Raw genomic sequence first — 20791 nt, 5'->3', positions numbered from 1 at the left:
CTCGTAGATTATGTTATTGGGCCCAAAACCTATTATAGTCTAGCCCAATTATGTAATGAGAGAAAATTATGATTTAGGAATAACTTTTAAAGTTTTTGCTAATAACATGTGAAAAAGATTCTTTTGATGAGTTCGTAATAAAATTTTATTTTCTAAATACGGATCAGTTCTCAAATTGATTCCTAAAAATTTAAGATTAATATAAAAATGAAATGAGTCATATTATTAAATATTAATACATGCATAATATAACTCTATTTTCTAATTCAATTTAATTTTTACACAAACGAGAATTGCCAGTGTAAAATAAATTAAATGAAAAGATTTCACAACATTTATTAAAAAACAAAAAGTCACGTGAGATGAGCTCAGGTGGCAGGTTTGAACCGTCACAATATTTCCAAAAAAACAAAAAATCAAATTTCAATTCACCCAAAAAATGTAACAAGTGTTTGCATAGCATATTGTTCTATTGTGTTATATATGGCCGTGCATGCTATCGGGACATTAGGAATAATATTTTCAGATATTGAGAATTATTAGTACTCCTCCAATCCTTAATATATGACTCAATTCTTAAGTTTATTTTGATCCTAAATATAAGACCTATTTCTCACATTTATCAATTTTTTCTAAATTACATTTATAGATACTCCCTCAATCATAATCAAATAGAAAAAGAAGAGGAGGTATTAAGTGAACTACAGTTTCCAAGCAAGAAGAACTGGCCAATTAAGTGAACTAGAACTCGTACCAATTTCGGTCCCCCCAACATTTCGAGGCCAAATGATTTGAATTCATTCAACTTTCTATTATAACACATATAGTTCCCCACATCACTAACAGTTAGCGTCCAGCACAGCGTAAATTCAATTACTCCTCCTCTTGGGTCCCATAACGGCATTTTGCTTTTTCTCCTTCTATAAGCTTCTCCACAGCATCTAAAGGAAGGCCGATCATCTCTAATGTCTTCTCCCACACTTCATATGATGTTTGAATGTTGTGTGCTTCTTCTGATGGGTTTGTTGGACGGCAGTCTTGAGAGAGATAGGCACAAACTGGCCATTCATCTGCTTTCAACATTTCACAGTACTCTGGAACTTGGGGATCGGTGGCCGCGAAAAGTGTGCTCCTGGAACCTGCATTTGTGGTGGAGAATCAAGATAGATCATCAGAAAATTATTCAGACATGCTTTTATCAAGTTTTTGTAACATACTGCATTTAATTCATTTTATGATTAAGTTAGAGGAGGAAACTTTTAGAATGATTAGGACAACACAAGGCATGAGAAATCAAAAAACAAGCCAATCACATCAAACATCTATCACACACAGGCAACAGCCACCGTCTATCCCCAGGTGCCTCAGCACTTCATGATTGTTAAGCACTTCACTTGTAGCCTGAAGGAACAGGAACTAACCTTCTTGAGCGTTAAAGATGAAATATGGGATCAAATGATAAGCAGCCTGAACTAATTTGGAAAGATCCCTTGCCTGCATGAGATAAAGTTGAAAGCACAAGAGATACAAAATGTTTATTAAGTAAAACATAAAGGGCGGAGACAACTACTGAACCACAGATGAAGATGAAATTGAGCCTGTTTGGATTAGTTCAGGATTGAGGATGCATTGTAGCAATTATGGACTTCATGAAACATGTTTTTGCGAGACATTGTACTTGACCCAAATGATAGTTTCTAAATCGAGTCATCAGCATCATATTCAATGGAAATGTTAGTTACTATGATCCCATATGTCACACAAACTTCTGTGAGAACACTCTACTACTTAAGGCACAATGACATGTAACCTGCTAGAAATGGATTGATTACCATGCTCTCCAAAAAGAAAACATTTTTTCTTGTCTCCGGAATGTTTCCAAAGGGGTTTTTTTTTTTTTTTTTAAATAACCATATAGTAGGAGCATTATAATTAAAGAAGACTCACAACATTGGTGTGGACAATTCCAGGTGAGACACACACTACACTGATGCCAGCTTCAGCAGGGAGTCGCTTTGTAAGAACAGTACTAAACATGACCTGCAATCAAAAGGCCAACTCCTGTTCCAGTCACAGCTTAGAGATGGAAGGTAAAGTAATTTCACTTTCACATGAGTTTACATAATTGACAAGCAAAAATCAACTTTGGAAGCCAATATTAAGCGTGAATTTTGAAATAGAAAAAAGGAGAACCACAAGGAAAATCAAGTATCAAGAATGTTATCAAGAACAATGTAAGCAAGAATTCATTCTAACAAAGACCAGCCAACAGGAAATATTATAACTTTAAAAAGTTATCAAGAACAATGCATGCGACAACAAATGCATATAATTAGTCTATCCTACAGCAGGAGTACACAGCAATCCAAGACAAACCAAGCACTAGATTATTCACATAATACAAACAAGTTAGCAACAGCATAAGCCACATCTCAGAACACAAAATTTTTAGTCAACCCATGTCAGCACCTTTCCAGTTAGAAAATACTCATGATTGAAAACAGAAGTAAAATAGGAGAAATATAAAAATAAGCAGTGAAAATAACTCAGCTAAATATAAGGAAATGCATGATCATATGACCTAAGTGGTGGATAAGCAAGTTAGCACTATTGTTGTTGTCCCCAGCTGTTGATGCTAAATTAGAAAACACCTGCTGGTCAAGGAATCAAGAGAAATGGCACAAGGATCGCAACCATGTAGAATACGACTATAATGAATATAGAAACCAAATGGGAAAAGGGATAGGCTCTCCATCAGCGCTGTTTTGTTTTAAGGAAAAATGTAGAAGTTAATCTGTCTCACACCCAATGTTTCTGACTTTGAAGTTAAAGTATTGGTAATTAAAGGATAAAAAGAATGAAATGGACTTGTATCAATAGAAAAATGGGTAATTAGGCCTCACTGCACTTGCAGTTTAAATCAAATAAACTATAGTGAAATAAGACAATAACAACATTTATTTAAATGAACTAAAATAGTAACAAACAGCAAACTGAGCTGCACAACCATTTGTCATTAACAGAATAAGAAAGCCAAAAGAGATTTTAATATTTTATCCCTGTGATTGGGCTCTGAAGTCTAAGGGGAGTGCATAAAATAAAATCAAAACACAAGCAGTATGAATATGATTGGCAAGCTAATCCATATATATAATTGGTTTTATGCTTCCTTATATATGGAACTTTCAGTAGGTTTCAAAATAATTTTTTATTGATAAAAGGAAAGAGAAATAAAATGTTCAAATATGATTCTCAGCCTTTGATATCAAAAGTTTAAAACGTTGAAAGTTAAGTGCACCTGTGCCAGCTTGCTGTTAGAATACCCCAACATACTCGTAAATTTCCTTTTTCCAGAAGTGAAATTCATGTCATCAGGGTCAACAAAGCCAACATGATGCATCTACAAGAAAGAAAATGGACAAAGCACTCAATAAGATTTATTAGGGTGAAAAAAAATGAAAATAAACAGCATGATACCAGGTTATTAGAGAGCCATGGAACAGTAAAGCAATATCCATGGAAACAAAGCCATTGAACAGAATAATATCATACTAGTACAAAATTTTGGGTAAATGTAAAACAACAAGCTCCATGTTACACTAGTCTCTAACATGTTTTCTTTCACACATACACCTGACCTTTTAGTACTTGAAATATGTGAATTAATAAAAAGTCAGATTTCACATGACATTTTTATAATTAAAAAAATCACAGTGAAGAAAAATATCTGCAATTTTGTAGAGCTTTATGGAAAAGAATAGCCAGCCCTGGTGAAAATGAAAACTAATAAATATAGAAATGTTTCTCCTTTCCTTTCATCTTTGGACACTCAAAAATGAAGCTTTCGTGTCTTTAGCTTAATTGAATGAAGATCAGCACATATTTCGCCCCAAAAGTCAGTACTACAAGTTAAAAGAGTATTTGACCAAGCAAGTTTCATAGACAACACTATTAACGTAGGTCATATACTCAGACTGTAGGTGCTCATAGAAACATTTCATGGGATTTTTCCAACAAAACCGATGATTTGTAAATTATGTTTTACACGGTAAATTATGATCTAGCATTTGCGTGTTCCAAATCAAATTAGAAAAGAATTAAAAATTAAAAAAATGGAAAAACATAAATTTTCAAACTATGTCTGTTTAGATGATAGCACAATAAAGTTTATTTTGAAATTAAGCAGGAACCAAAGCTAAGAAATGATCCTGTTCAATTTATTAAACAAACACTTACTAATAAAACCTCTATCGATTTAATTAAAAATATTAGAAGAAACAGTTTGGTGCTTGATCACGCCTTGTGCATGCAAGTTAAAGTTAAGCAGTAAGGGACTTACAACGGAATTCACATTAACAATTCGACTTGGAGAACCCCTAATAAGGGATGGCAAAAGAAGAACAGAAAGCAAAGCTGGAGCTAGATGATTCACTTGCAAGTGTTCCTCATAACCATCTTTTGAAAATCTCTGTGGCTCTGAAGAAGAAAATATATAAATGAGTGGGTCAGTTTTAGAGATATTCAAAAGAGAATCAATCCAAAGGTACCTATATTTAAATTAAGCCTATTATTGTATCATTCAAAAAATTGATAAAAATAAATATCACGGTATGTGATTTCACAAACTACAGTCAAGTAGTCAATGTCTCAGTATATAAAGTGAAGAGTCAGTAATTGACGATGACTGTAAGTCCAAAGCAATAGGAATATGAAATTGCCAATAAAATTCAGCATCATATTTATTAAATCAGAAATATCAACCTCCAATGGAAAAAATTCCAGCATTATTAATGAGAACATGTAGGGGTCCAGAGCGTGCATTCCATGCATCAGCAAACCTCACAACAGAGTCCAACGAGAGAAGATCAACCTCCATCACCTTGAGAAGCCACAAGCAGGTGCCAATTAAACAACAAAGGAATTTAACAACTAAAATTTTATTATGAAGTATGCATGTTCAGCGAAGCTGATAAGAGCATATGATGATCTAATGAAAAGATTTAAAGCAAGACGTAAAGTTTCAAAGATAAGAAGTGTCTTATTGGATTGAAATGATTAAGATCAATTGCCAAAAGTAAGCTGACCAATAAGGCTAACATATATAACTTCACATACATCATACAGAATTTACCAAACCTTGCTCATAAATAGAAGTTTGATGTCCCTAATGATCATGTAAGTTACCTCAATATTAAGAGGAAGGCCCATCCCTGACCATTCATTCTGCCACTTCTGTATCAACTCCTGAGCTACCTGTGGCTTCCTTACTGCCATAATGACATGGGCCCCTGACTGAGCTAATTGCCTGCATGATGAACGAATAACAAAAGCCCAAGTTCATCAATTTCCCGTTTATATAAATGAAAAGGCGACGCCCATAAGTTAAATAAATAGTAACGTGGGCTCTGCTTGACTGCCTTGCAAATGTAGGACTAGGAAACTCAAATAAGTAAATATGTACCATCTATTATTAGTAAGGATCTTCCTTGCCAAAGATTCCTCGGAACAAAAACAGCAAAAACGCAGTACCCCGAAGTGTCTAAAACTCCATAATTACACAACCACAAAAATCCCAGTCTTATTCTTATTAATCGATTTTCACAAATCTCCCAGCTGACGAAGGAGAAGCAGGAAGCCGAAATGGTTTTTAGATAATTGCAGTTTCAGTACATTTTCTCTCAGCCTGCTTCCTGCTAATTCAGTTCATTTTCACCCAGTTTGCTTCTATAGGAAAATGAAGAAAGAAGCAAAAGTTAGCTGGGGGAAAAAAAAACAAAAACCAAAGAAGGCAAACCTGGCGATTTCGAGGCCTATGCCACTAGTGGATCCTGTGACAATGCAAGTGAGGTCATTAATGGGAGGAAGAGGCATGGGGTTTTGCAAGTGACTAGCCATTATTCTCTGAAATAGCATTTCGTAAACCAAATGGAACCACCCTCTCAACCACTCAATCCAACCCAACCCCCGCTTCTTCCTCTCGTCCTTGTTCTTGGCTTCCTCGGTGGAAGACGACGTCGTTGCCATCTGAAGCAAAACCCTCCTCTTTCTCTGGCGCTCTCAGTTTCTCCAGTACAATCGTATCGGAGATCTGTCTTTTTGGAGAGAGCATCTGAGTATGTAATACTATTGCTTTGTATTTCCGCCTTCCCGTGCGTGTGGACTGTGGACAGTCCAGTAGCGTGAAGACTGTGGAGTGAAGTCCCGCTGAATTTTGGTCCAATTAAAAAAGTAACGCTGAGTTGAATCGGACTTCCAACGCGGGGTGAGCAGGGCAGCACTGAAAGTGGAAACCCGAATTGACCAAGCCAGTTGACCTCATCCTCCAATTAATCCCAAATTTCGATTGAACTATCCAATTAACCCCATTTTGATCCAGTGCAACCGGCTTGGCCAGCGATCCAATAGGTTGGCGTTTGTCTCTTTTCTCTATTGAATTAATACTACCTCCGGTAGCATGCGGATTATATTCCAATTAATAAGTCATATAGATTAATTTTAAAACAAATAGATATAAATATTTTAAAGTAATTTATTTAATTTTTTTAATGTATATGAATTAATCAATTAGCTCTTATATTAAGAAAAAAAAATAATATCATCTTTTTGTAATACGTTGAATTTATGATAAATTTATAGTAGAGTATAAAAAAGAGTGTTGATTTAGTTTGTCAAATTCTAGTTCAATCAAAATTTTGGACCAATCAACCCTCTACATCACTCTTGGTTTTTTTTTTTTTCCTAATTAAAAAGACAGGAATTGACAATGTGAGATTGGAGGTAGAATTAAATTCATAAGGGAAAAAAATTGAACCGAAACGGTCAGTTCAACCAAAAAAACTAGTCAGTAGTTTAGTCTGATTTGAGTGCTCAATCGGCCAAAAATTGAAATCAGTCAAATTGGGGTAAATCACTAATAAACCAGTTTGGATAATTATGTTGTTATTGGTCCTTTTTTTTTTTAATTCAGTTCCCATTATCTTAATCATTATAAATTTAAATAAATTTTAATGACAATTTTGGTATAAATAATTAATAATTTTAATTATTGAGAAATCGTAAATATCAAAATTTTTAATGTTATTATATTTTGTTATTGTTATAATCAAACTACTATTGAATTTCTTCGCATTTTGTTATTAGTTATTATTAATGTTGTTGTGCTTTATTATTTTTAATTAAATTATATTATGTTAATATGACTAATTTAATCTCAAGTTGACCCTAATCTATTCTACTGATTCATTGGCTGTGGAATTCTTTTGTTCTTGTAAATTTGTAAACTGAAACTCTGAAAACCCTCGTACCATTCGACTACAACGCTTATAAATAATATACATTGACTTTGTGTGTACAAAATTTTTTGGGTAAAATGTGTTTATATTATTTTTTTGGTGGAAAAATGTGTCTATATTTTTTCTTAAATTGCGTACAACACTCTAAATAATCAAACCCTACTCTGGGTGATCCTTGATCCAAAATTTTGAGCCCATTTCTCTCTCTCTTGTTCGGCTTCATGAAGAGCATGCGCACGGGTGCGTGGGAAGAGCCTCTGCAGCATATCATACCCACTCTAACTAAAAGGCGTCAGGCCGTTAACTCCGCCCGCTCTCACACACATCATTTAGGGCGGGAAGAGATTCATAGACGTTATGTTTTTAAAACTTGCAGGCCATACTGTTATCCTCATTTCTGCGCAGCTCACCGGAAAAGAAAAGATACTCTGCTTCAGTAGCATTTGGTACAGAATTTTATTTTCCTCTGCTCTTTTTGATATATTGACACTCTTCATTCTCTTTTCGTGCATGCTAATTTCCTTTTACTGTGTTGTTTCCTCCGTAAATCTTGCTACGCAATCCAAAACATCGTTTCCATTTCCGATTATTTTTAGTCCTGATTTTGTTTACCTATATCTTCGTCTCAGCATCACCTGCATTTTAATTTCGATGTAGTTTGTGCAAAGCATTCTTGATTCGGAAATGTTTCGGTAGCGATGAATTCAGAAATTCGCCTGGCATTTTACTAGCAGGATTCGTCATCAAGATTGTGAACCCTGTTAATCTGACTATATCTATGATCGATACATTTATGCACGCTTTTCTCTGTTTGGTCAGAAGGAAAAATGCAAGGGTGGGCTGGGAAGGCTCTCGTTGTTATAATAATCACTTCCATCTTTTTCCGATGCGTCTGTGCGTACAACCACTCCGTCGGCGGACCTGCCGGCTGGGACCTCCGTTCGAATCTCCAATTGTGGTCTGCTGCGACCAATTTTCTTGTTGGTGACAATCTAGGTGCACTTTCTTTTGCTCTATAACCTGAATAAGTACTTACCTTCTTTGATCGCGAAACTGACTAAATCTGAATTCGTTATAAGTCTAGACGAAGCAGTAAATTAACAAGCTCATTAGACTAATTAAGATGATCAGAAGAACAGAATTAATGGAATAACACATGCGTGGTTTCTGTGCCGTGTTTATTAACTATTCTTTTTCTTTCATTCTGTTTCTTGGCAACCAAACGACGTGCTATGCCGCAATCTTGAACAGAGTGCATGAAAATATCTCTTTTCTCAAAATTTTGTAAATGAATGCTGATGAACTGCGATTCCGTGTAAAATGGAATGGACCAAATATTCGAGAAAAATGTATAGATAAGAAGTAATAATCACAACGAAGTCTAACTACATTGCTGCTTTCCTAATTTGACTTGACAGTGTTCAGATACACGCCGAACCACGACGTGGTGGAAGTTAGCCAGCTTGGTTATGACACCTGTGTAATCTCCAATGCCATCGGCACCTACGATGATGGAGAGACTGTAATTCAACTCACTGAACCAGGAATTAGGTACTTCGTCTGTGGGCGAGCAGGGCACTGTCAACAAGGACTCAAACTACAGGTCCAAGTTCTTGCACTGCCCAGCAATGGAACCGATGGTGGTCGTCCTCCGCGACCCAGGCTCCCTCCAAGGAAACCTCCTCCTCCTCCTCGAAGATCTCCTCCTCCACCTGCCCCTCGCACGCCATCCTCTCCGTCTTCTCTGCCATTTCCTCCACCTGCTGACGTACCTGTACCAGTTTCCGGTGTTGATAACATCAAGGTGGATACGCCATGGCTGTTCCAAGGATTGGTGCCCATGATTGCGATTTATACTCTCTTCGCGCTAGTTTGATTTTCACTATTTGGCGATTCCTCGTTTTGATCGGAGATGAAGTACTGCCGTAGACCTTTGGATATATGCTTCTTATATCTTGATGCTAACATGGCGTTGATTTGGCTCTACTTCCTATCTTAGAAACTTGAAATACATTTTACGGTAAAATCTTTACCTTACGAAGTCGGAAAGTATACAGTGAAACTTCTCATATTCTAGTGATCATGAAATCATGTTTTTGAACAAGAATTGTGACAGTTTTGCACCCTTTAAAGAGTACATTAGACATCTAGCTCTGTTCATTTTACAGCAAAGACCAATGGGGTTCTATTTTTCAATGTCTAAGCAGCCGATATTTTTGGATTCAAAGACCGTAGTTTGCTTCTTCTTCCTCCCCCCGGGGAACAAGATGGACAAAACTACTACCTATTATGCTAATTATAAGAGTTATTTGACTAATTTGAGGAGATTAATAAAATAAGTTAAGTTAATTATTTGTAATAAGTAGGTGTTGTCTTTCCTAAAATACCCTTACTGACCAATTACATTGGTTAGAATTACTATTGTTAGAAGGATTATCTGAAAAAAAATGCTTAAATATAAAAAACAAAGTAGATTAGAGTCTTATATTTAGGATTAAAATAAAAATCAAATAAACTCTTATTTTAAAACTAGGAGGTAGTAATACCGAAGTTTGATGTATCCAGTTTGCTTGAGTTCCTGATTTGAAAATGGGCTCCAGTCCGGTCAAGCTTAATTGAGGCCGAATCTTGACCAACCCAAAGGTTTTTAGTAGGTTCAACTGCATGTTTATATGGAGTAGCAAGGATGGCTTCGGGCGAGCCCAAACAGTTCATATTTTAAATTTTTAATTAATTATTTGTAAATAAAAACTTGTTTTTTGAAAAAATGATAGCTGAAAAATTACCTTTATTTTATATTCTATATCTTTTAAAATAATTATCTTAAACAAATAAAAATAAAAAAATTAAATCTAATCGTCCAAATGAAATCAAAATGGTCTAGATTTAATGAGTTTAAAATGCTGATCACTTAACAAAACCAGTTTCGGTGTTTATCACTTTAATGAGCACACTAAACTCATCAGACCTTAATGGTCCAGATCTCATTTGGATGGTCCGGATCTGATTTCTTTTTTATTTTTGTTTATTTAAAATAATTGTTTTAATATATATATAGAATTTAAAAGAGAGACAATCTCTTAACTATCATTCTTTCAAAAAATAGTTTTTTCTATTTAAAAATAATTAATTAAAAATTTTAAATTTAAACTGTTTAAATCAGATATAGATAGTTCAGATCAAATGAGTTTAGGGTGCTAGTCAAAATGATAAGTACTGAAACTAGTTTCCTCACTTAACTGGTTACAGTGGGACACCAAGTGGATGTACGGGATGATATTGATGAGAATCATTGCACCGCTCAAATAATTGCGGCGTCTTTGGCTTAATTTTTCAAGTTGAGTTTACTGTTTTGATCAGCCAAATTTGAATTAATCTGGCTCGGTCTTATGCTATTCCTTTCGCCCTTTTGAGATGACCTAGACATTATTTAATATTTTAATGTTTCCAAGAGGCAGTATGCCCCATTGGGAGCTCCCATAGGCGAATTGGAGCCCACGAATACATTGTTTATGGCTCAGTATCATCTGATATTTTGATCTGAGCTTACATGCTACAGCAAAACTTCAGTCCCAAAGAAATGCGATGAAAAGGCTGGAAGTTAACGTTGAGCAATTTTTTAATTACGAATAACTGGCAGGAGTCCCTGCATAGAGGATGAGAAATGAGCTATGTTGTTCATGCATCATATATATTGCAGCTTTAGTTTTTATATCATATAGGGATTATTATTAGAATCTTATTTCAATCTAGATTTGAGCTTCTCCTTAAGGGAAAGAAAGAAGTGTACCACACGGATTGTCTAGTATAATATTTTCTGATTGAAGTATATGTTGCAGCCATCAAAACGCACGAGAGCTACAAGATCAGAGGCCGCACCAGCCCTTTTCATTGCCAGGGTCCGTACTCCGTATAGCCCCAAATTCAAAGCCTATACCTTTTTGAGGGCAATCATATCATGGGTTGTTTGAGACTGTTCTTGAGAAGAAAGAGAGCTCTCTTAGACAATGGCAACATTGGGTCTTATTAGGTCCTCCGGAAGAAAGAGAAAACAATCAATTTTTGTTGTTGTTGTTGACATAATCACCTACCCTTATGGAGACAGCTCATACCGATGAGAAAACCTCAACTTCCTCATTGTCTTTGCATTCATTCATGTCTAATTGCTATCAAATGAAAAAAGAGAATACTTAGTTGCTAAGCTATACATGACTTTTTTTGCCAAGTACAATTTTACAGACGCAATAACCGAAGAGATTAAAAAAAAAAAAAAGGAAAGAGAAGGTGGATGCGCAAATTGAGTTGAGACTTGTCTAATTTAGAAAGTAATCAAAGGAAAAAAAAAGAGAGGGAGGGGCTATTTGCGGGAGATGGAGGGGCTGGTCCTGTCTGATTTCTTGTGTTGATTGAAAAGGTTCGCTAGCTGTGATCCATTAAAAAGAAAAATCAAATTTAGAAAGGTCCTAGTTCTTTGAGAGGTCCTTAGGTGTAGGGTATGTCCTAACCCACTCATTACACATACTTGTGACCCAAAGATGGGATCTTTTGTTTCAGTGTTCACTGGCATGCGCAGATACAACTTGCTTCCAGACATGTAGATCATGATCCCACTGAAGTGATCATGTCCCCAATATAGGATATTATTTGGCATGCTTTGCGTCCATTACAATAAGGCATATCTGCATAGGAATAATTTAGGATCTCATTAGAAAATACGCATACATAGCTGGACTCAAAACTCGTGTATATATTTGTTCAGCATAATACTTCTTTTTAAAGTTCGTTTATCATGCTCTGAGTAATTGTGTTTGATTTTGAAACTAAACGTCCTTCTATAGTGATATTGACAAGTTAGCTAAGCTACTTGAAACCAAAATATACAACTGAAGTTTCAAAGCAAGATATTACAGAGTTGAAGGGACAACTCATTCGTACCCTTACTTTCAATCCATGCCATGCATTGTTCGTTCATTCACTTCATCCCCAAAAGAAGAAATGTACAGATCATCTCTGCCCAAATAGTGGGGTTCACATCTCAGATTCAAGACCCTTTGCTTGATTTACTGCATCTTAAACATCACCTCTGTAATTCTTTGTTATGTTTTGACTTAGAATTCTTCCATGCACTGATTAATTTCAAACCTGTCAATATGATGGCACACTTAATACCTGTCTAGGATCAACCCATTTGCAAACACAAGATTTTTCTTTTAAACACTAGCTGGTTATACATTAAGCCTATGAAAATATATACAGAAGCCTTTTAAATGATAAAGTCTACTGATTTCTTACTGGGAGTCCTAAGAATTTCTCGTGTAAAGACCAGGAAAGGTACTGCCTCTTTGCAGTACAAAGTACACGGAGTATTCTAGAAATCAAAAGCCTGAAAATACAAAGACAATAACATGTTGGTTCCCACTGAGCAAGAGAGCCAGCGCACATGATTCTGATTCAGGTACGTATAACACGGTACTCAGCTTGGGACTCAGTAAATAACAGACAGAGTACAATGGATTACAGAGAAGCTAGCTCAAGAGAAGTATGTCGAAAGAAACTTGACCATAAGAAGAAGAAGAAGAAACAATAAGAAGTTAGTGATGGACTCAACAACGTCATTATGGCTAGCGAATCTGCTGGTGTGGTGAACAAAATTCTCAGTGACAATGTTTCTTGGTTTCCGCTCCAGAAGATATTAAAGAAATTACGTTAGTTTTAGTTCCAAAGTGCAACATTAAAATTGAGCATGATTATAGAAAAGAAAATCAGTGCATGAATTGGCTTATTATGAATATTCTAAGGCATAATACTAACTCTTATCCTTAATATAAGAGCTAAATAACTAATTTAAAAAAATTAAAAAATTAGTTAAGTTGATTATTTATAACAAATTTATATTGATTTTCTTAAATAATCACATTTAATTATGTACATTAGAATTACATTTTGGTGGAAGTCTTACAATCAATATACAATAAGGATATTTTAGAAAAAAAAACATTATAAATTTGGGAAACAAAGTATACTAAAATATTATATTTAGAACTAAATTCAAGTTCAACATTTCAACTAATTCTTATGTTTAGGATCGGAGATAATATTTTTACACATTATCTTATTGATCATAGGAGAGGTTAACTGGAGTTAACAAATAAGGGTCATCATAGATTCCTATATCTTCTCTTAGTCTTATCAATCTGAGTGGCAATAACTCTTTCAAAAATACTCTCTAGATTCACAATGACTTAAAGACTTTGTTATGGTATGATTTAACCATAGCCATTTATTTACTAAAAAAAATAAAAGAAACACATGCACTTGAGTTACATGATTCTCTTGGCTTCAAAATTATATGATGATGAGCAAAAATATGTGGTAATAGCAATTCCTGCCAATGGAGGAAAGCAAGAGTGAACGAGAGAAACTGCCAAATCAAATAAAGTGTACGTGGGATTAGATGCACAGATGTTCAGTTACAGATAAATATGCACTTATTCTAAGTGTTTTTGGTAGGTGAAGTCGCATTATTATTAAACTCCGGTTTTTGTTACTGTACGCTCTACGATTCCTCTTTTGCCACGTGTTGAAACCCCAACGCTTCCTCAATTTAAATCATATTATAGATTATCTGGATTTAGATAATCCTTAAAACCCAATCAATCAATTAATCTATTCAAAATGCACACAACAAAATGCAAAGACAAACTCATTAGACAGCGAACTTTCTATAATTATGTTCATTTATATTAGATAAAATAAAACATATTTTACAAGATGATTCACTTAAACCTGTTGTTTAAAGATTCTCTAGAGAATACCATGGAGGGCCATTGTCACCTTTGGAATTAAATAAAAGTCATAAGAGAAAAAAAAAAAAGCAGTTATAGTGCTGTTTTCTGAAATGATATTTTCCTTAGCAAAAGAGCAAAAGAGCTAACAGACATAAGATAAACAATATTTAATCTAGAATTTTATACATAGAAAGATTCCACATGATTAATACTAATTGGGAAGAGGTCTCTTCTGGTACAGAGATTACGGAATAACATGCATTGCGAGTAATTCTACTGAACAGATAGAATTGACAATGCAGTGAGAAAATAGAACTAAAACTCAAACACAAACTCAGAATATGTACCTACAAAAGGTGGATAAACTTCTAAAAAGACTCTCAAATTTGGTTAATTTTTCAGAAGGAAGAAAGATTAACCACATTAATTATTGATTAATTAGAAACTCCGTTGATCCGTTCCATGAAACGCTGGTAAGATTCCAGCCTCTGCAATCTCATTTGGCGATTGAAGTTCTTGATGAAAGCTTCTGCTCTCTTATACAGTTCTTCCGGGCTCATCGATTTCTCTCTCCTCAACGACGCCGTATCGTTGAAAGTTTCTGATTTTCTCAATTCCTTCTTAGCCCATGCCGCTGGATCGTCGTCGTCGTCGTCGCCGCCGCCGCCGTCCTCTGCCTTGCCATCTCCTCGGACTAACAATGGCTCTGCTTTCCTGATCGTCGCAGTCCAAGTGTCGCTTTTCTTAAGCATCGGCGTCGCCGTCTTCCGTTGCCCCTCCATAATTGCCCTCCACGTACCATCAAGCGAGTCATCAGAATCCGGCGGGAATTCCTTGCTTACGTTCTTTCCCGATGATGGGTCCACCGGAGACAAAACAGAGTCTTTAACGTTTGTTCTTTCGTCGTCGTCGTCGTCTCCTTGTTCTTCATTCGGCTCATTGGTTTGGTTTTCTGGCACGGGTTGGTGGGTGGTATCGGAAACATCGTGTTCTGAAATGGCGGCGGAGATCGTTGTGTGCTTGGGATCATCGGGTGGGGAATCAGAATAGGGTGTGCTTTTGTGGTGGAAGTTGGAGGACGCAACAATGGTGATAATGATGAAGTTGACGATGACGTAAACGAACGGTGGCGAAAGTAAGGTTCTTGCAGAAGCCCAAAGACGAGGAACAATGGAGACGACGAGGTTAAATGTAAATGGGATTACAGTCACTTTAAACAAAACCAGAGTGGACAGAATCCCCATGGACATAAGCACAAGCTTGGATGCCCATATAGCTGTTTCAAATCTGTTCGATTTCAGCGAAGATGGGTTCACAAAAAGATCCATCCTTCGAAAGGAAGATTCAACTGGGTAAAGAAAAAGCAGGAATTTTCCTGAAAATTTCAGACGAACGAATCTTGGGTCAACTTCAAAACTAAGTGCAATCCAGAAACTTGAACTAGTTTTACAGTGGGTGTCAAAGAGGTCCCAGCATTCCGAGCAATAAATTCTTCTCTGAACCAAAGAGAACAGACCTAGAAATCCACAAAGGAACGATTATCAGATGAGTGAACTGAAGAAGAAAGGAGGAATCCAGATGTAGGATTGGCGAAGAGAAGAAAAGGAACGAGAAAAAAGTGGGATTTCAGAGGAAGCTAGAAAATTTGAATCCAAAGAAGAGAGAGCTTTACAGCTTGGGTGTAATAAGAACAGAGAGAGAGCTTTTTGAGGAGCTTAATCTACAAAGCTGGAAAACTCCAAAAAAATATATGAATAATGGGGTAGTGGAGTGGGATGGGCGGAGTGCGGAAGCGGAGCTGAGAGAGGTATAAGAAGAGGATTTTTTTTTTTTTACCGGAGGTATAAGAAGAGGATTTAAGTGAGCGAAAAAGTAGCATAATGCTGCGAGGCAGGCGCCAGGCAGGCAGGTTTCATGAATCTCCTACCGTTCGATGCTCCAAAACAGTTCAATTTATCTGGGCATTTTGTCTTGAAGGGGTAAAAAATAATTTTCTTACTTTAATGACCAATAAAATAGTTGAAATAATAAGCGGCCTATTCTATAAAAAAAAAAACAAGAACATAAGTATAAATTTTAGAAAATATATTTGTTAGAAGAATTTTAACGTTAACGCTCTCAGTTTAACAAAGATTGATGTCAAACCTAAAATGATTTAAAAATACTTTGAGCTATAAAGGAAAAAAAATCAGTTTTAATATTCAATTCAATATAATTTAATTCTTTAAATTTAACTGTGTTGAAAGTATGTACTCCGGTCCTTAATATAAAACCTATTTAACTAATTTGATTATATTAAGGAAGTTAGGTAAGTTAGTTAATTATAAAAAATGTGACATGTTTTTCCTAAAATACTATAATCATCTTTCTTAATACCCCTCTTTCTCTTCTACTTGATTATGGTTGAGAGAGTATCCATAGAAGTAATTTAGAAAAAATTAAAAATTATAAAAAATGAGTCTTATATTTAGGATCAAAACTAACTCAACAATTGGATCCTATATTAAGGGTCGGAGGAGTGCTTAATTTCTGTAAGAAAAAATGGTAAAAGACTATTAAAAAAAAACACTAAAAGATTGTTACTGAATAACAAGTCCTGTAATAATTCAAATTTCCTAAATTTGAGAAGTAGGGTGTAAACCTATGGTACGCTAAATCGGACAATTTTTTATTGAAAAAAAAATTAAGTGAATTAGGTCCGATGATCACTACGAATTTACAATATGGGTAGAACTTAAAATTCAGAAAAGATGCACAAAAATGTATTTTATTCATCAATATGATTCTCAGATTGGATGATTTTACGCATACATTATTCATAAATATTAAGAGAAAATAGTAAAAATATTTATGAAATCCAATCTCATAATTGTACTCTTTTTTCTTAATTATCTTTTTGTTTAAAAACTCTACATTCTTTTTACGCCGGTTGTCTTAATGCACCATATATACCAGCAAAAAAGATTAATTGTCCACATAACAAACTCTATCTTTTGTTTATCTTTATATTAAAAAAATGGTAACTCTACGTTAATTAGCCATCCTATTTTAATTTCAATATATTCCTTCTGCATGATTTAAATTTAATAAATTGGTTTAGAGAATCATGTGAGAATCATGTGAGAAGCTATTAATATGTGGTGTGATAGTTTTTCTACTACTACTGCTAATAATAATAATAATAATAATAATAAATATGACATATGAATCTAAGGAATATATAAGAGCTATAAAAAGGCACATTCCAACCTTTTCACATTTAAGAATTATAAAATCTGCATTTAGTTAAAAATGAGCATGTGCAGGCGCGCTTCTTATCTTTTTTGTTTTTTTTTTTTGGGGCAAAGGATTTTTCCCCCTTCAATTTAGACATTAAAAAATAATAATAATGAAAATGGGTACAATAATAATAAAATTAGTTGTCCCAAAAAGCTACATCGAGTTGCTTTGTGGCTAAGTGTGGATTGGTAAATGTATATGGTCCACAATTTTATTTATTGCTTTGCCCTTTCTTCATCATTCAAGTTACATCTTTGTCTCTCAAAAAGTCTCTCTGAGTTTATTAGATATCATCAACCTTGGCCCTCTGTCCTGTTTTTGTGAGTGTGTGGTCTTTAGTCTTTTTTCTTCTCATGGTAATATATAATATGACGGTTATATTTGAAGACAAATTGATGGAAGCATATTCCTCCTGCCTTTTTGCCCTGAGTAATTAAAAAAGAAAATCAAAAATAGAAACAAAAATGATGGAATCTTGTTAGTGGCATCCCTTAATTGAGATTGTTTTGTTAGGACATAATTTTCTAAACATATTTATAAGTCAGTCTCAATATATTTCATCAAAATTGGCAAAAACCTTAAATTTCATTTAATCAACAGTTAGGACCCTCATTTAATATATATATTTTTCAAAAAAAAATAATAAATCTATATGGGCAGACTAGTATATTTACATTAAAAATTTAATGATACGACTTATAAATAAGATCCAAAAAAATCTTTTCTTAAGAGGACTAGAGAAATATTAACCAGCAAAACATGACCAAATAGTATTGAAAGAAAGGGTTCAATTTGTTTTCCCAAAAATTAATAAGGGTTTCTATCTAAATACTATTAGTTCATCGTATGATAATATGATAGTTAATATCTCAATGAAGACGGCTCTGATCTGATCAAGGAATCTTCACCTATTTTGTGGAATTACAAATTAAAAATTCAATTTAAACCGTTATACTCCGAACACTTTAAGAAATACTCCTCATAGGAAATTAATGTATGCAATGATTATATATGTTTTGGAGGTAATTTTATGAACATCACATATATTAAACATTAATTGATAGGAATTTGTAATGTTTTTTATAATCTACTTAATTTTTTTGCAAATAATTCTTTATGATCTACTTATAATAAAAGATTCTCCTAATTTATTGCTTAAATTTGATGGATACCAGAACAAGTATTTTTTTTAAAAAAAATTATTTTGGAAGTGTTAATTAAATTGATAGCATTCATGGTTGGGTGTCGGTAAGTGGAGGGATGGGGTCTGTGTGTTGTTCCCCAGGGAACATCCACCTGCCGGCCCACCCTCCCAATCCCATTTTATCTTAAATTTCAAAACTATTCATTTCTCTATTCTTTTTTTTAAGGTATTTTTCGATATTTTCAATATTCTCCTGTTATTTTCATATTTGTTTTTGGGGAAAAAAAATTAGATGACTTGTGTATTGGGAGCGTCTCTCCAAAGTTCTGGTAGGTCTCGTATTTTAAAAAGTTGCTCTCCAATTATTTCAACTAAGAGCACAACCAATACATATATGATTAACTATTTACATGAAATTAATGTGTTTAATATTTAAATCTCAAAATTCTTTTTGAAAATTGGAAAAATAGTTTCCTTCTGTTGTGCATAAATCGCAAAATAACATCCCATCATGCATAAAAATATAACAAGCTCACTACCAATAGCTATTATTGTACGTGCTGTAAAATTTATAACAAGGTGCATACTAATTATGAATAATATAACTTATTTTATTAATTAAAAAATAAAATACTAATATTTTGTTCACAACGAGATTTAAATGCAAGCGTGTATATGTATTGCTCATAATTCTATATAACGAGTTATATGATTTAAATTTGTAAATAAGTACTACTTGTTATAAATTTGTATAATATGTAGATTTGAGTTATAGATATAGAGAAAGAAAATTATTTGATTTACAGAAAAATAAATAATTATCCAAAACCCAATTAATTAATTAATTAATATGCGTGGTGTAATTATTATATTGGGGGAAGGCATATATAGAAGATGAAATTCACGTGACACATCTCATGCATGCATCATGGCAAAGCGCCAAAATGAGATCCATCCATTCATCCACCTCAATCATAGTTATGCCAATTTGGTCTTTTCCCATTCTCACTTTCTTCTTTTTTTCTTCATTGTTATTATTATTCGTTATTATCATTATTATTTTATTCTGTTTATTTTTCTAGATTTTGCTTTTGCCATTTCGTTATCAATTAAACTCAAACTTAATTATTCATAAATAGTTTTGGTTAATTGTATATTCATTGAAGACACGTCACTAATCATTCAATTCAACTTAGCTTTCATGCATGCAAAATCTCTTTCTCTGCCTTACCCCTTAGGTTTAAAGATTCCTATATATTTCCTTCCATCTTATATAGTAGTATAAGAGAATTGTTTTTAAAAGATTACCTATTTCTATTTATGAAAAAACACAGATAGTTTGTCTGAAATTTTTAATATTGCCTTTTATTTTTTCCTCTCATTTATTGTTGGATAATTTTATTATATTAATTATTTATTCATTCATTCTCTCTCCATAAATAAAGGTGTTTTTAAAAAATAAGTTACATTTTTTTCACATATTTAACATTAACTAATTTCAACCAACTTTTCCGTTTGCATAATTCAATTATTATATATGATATGAAAAAATTGGAGGGAGTATAATATACATCCTTATATGTGTGCGCTTTTTTTTCCCCTTCGCATAAGTATCTTTCTATTAGAGATAGTTTTATTCAAGACACTATTAAGCACTAAACGTGAACACTTTTCTTAACAAAAATTTAAACATTAATATGCCACATTGTGTGTGTTTGTATATTTACGAGGGTGTTTGAATTCCCCTAAAAATACTTTTCAAAAATAATTTTACATAAGTCGAGACAAAATTCCTTTCATATACCTTATTTTGTTTACCATAAAATTATGGTTTTGTTTCCACCTATACATTCGTGTAAGTCATTCGAGGTAGGAGATATTGTTTAATATTGTGAGCTAAACCACACACATATATTATCCTTTTCATAGACTTTGATATAATGTTAGGGGTTCCCACTTCCCAGTCTTCCAAATAATAATGTCATTCTTTGTGTTCCTTTAATTTGCTTCTCGTCTTCTCCATATTTCTGTATATTTCTCTGTTCAAAATTCACAATATTGTGTGACAAAAATCTTTTTGAATATCATAATTAAATTTTTTATTTACACTTTTTCCTTTGTTCATTATATTAATTACTTTTCTACAAAATCAAAATGTGTCGACGAATTCAACGATTCTCAAACTTTTTTTCGCTTAATCCAATCATGCTTTGCTTCCTATATATGCAGTTGTCTCTAATAAATGTTATCTTGGAATTTAATTTATATATATGTGCATGTTTAATGTA

General features: G+C 33.8%; 3 protein-coding genes across 3 annotated transcripts; 1 reads left to right on the top strand and 2 right to left on the bottom strand.

The window, feature by feature from the left end:
• Positions 1–707: 707 nt before the first annotated feature.
• Positions 708–6294, bottom strand: LOC114735835 (dehydrogenase/reductase SDR family member FEY-like). The gene is made up of 8 exons (XM_028923599.1): positions 5795–6294; positions 5185–5305; positions 4762–4879; positions 4340–4476; positions 3299–3400; positions 1948–2040; positions 1422–1494; positions 708–1139 (listed from the first exon to the last, which is right to left on the bottom strand). The coding sequence occupies exons 1-8, from the start codon at positions 6022–6024 to the stop codon at positions 874–876; spliced, it is 1140 nt and encodes a 379-aa protein (XP_028779432.1). The 5' UTR covers positions 6025–6294; the 3' UTR covers positions 708–873.
• Positions 6295–8119: 1825 nt separating this feature from the next.
• LOC114735851 (uclacyanin 1-like) lies at positions 8120–9168 on the top strand. The gene is made up of 2 exons (XM_028923623.1): positions 8120–8288; positions 8711–9168. The coding sequence occupies exons 1-2, from the start codon at positions 8120–8122 to the stop codon at positions 9166–9168; spliced, it is 627 nt and encodes a 208-aa protein (XP_028779456.1).
• Positions 9169–14234: 5066 nt separating this feature from the next.
• LOC114735859 (uncharacterized) lies at positions 14235–15456 on the bottom strand. The gene has a single exon (XM_028923634.1). The coding sequence runs from the start codon at positions 15406–15408 to the stop codon at positions 14515–14517; it is 894 nt and encodes a 297-aa protein (XP_028779467.1). The 5' UTR covers positions 15409–15456; the 3' UTR covers positions 14235–14514.
• Positions 15457–20791: the final 5335 nt, after the last annotated feature.

Source organism: Neltuma alba, unplaced genomic scaffold (genome assembly GCF_004799145.2).
Source record: "Neltuma alba isolate B1F8T4 unplaced genomic scaffold, ASM479914v2 tig00002715_pilon, whole genome shotgun sequence".
Taxonomy (NCBI): Eukaryota; Viridiplantae; Streptophyta; class Magnoliopsida; order Fabales; family Fabaceae; genus Neltuma; species Neltuma alba.
The sequence above is the reverse complement of the archived record's forward strand: the minus strand, read 5'-3'. Positions and strand labels throughout refer to the sequence as shown.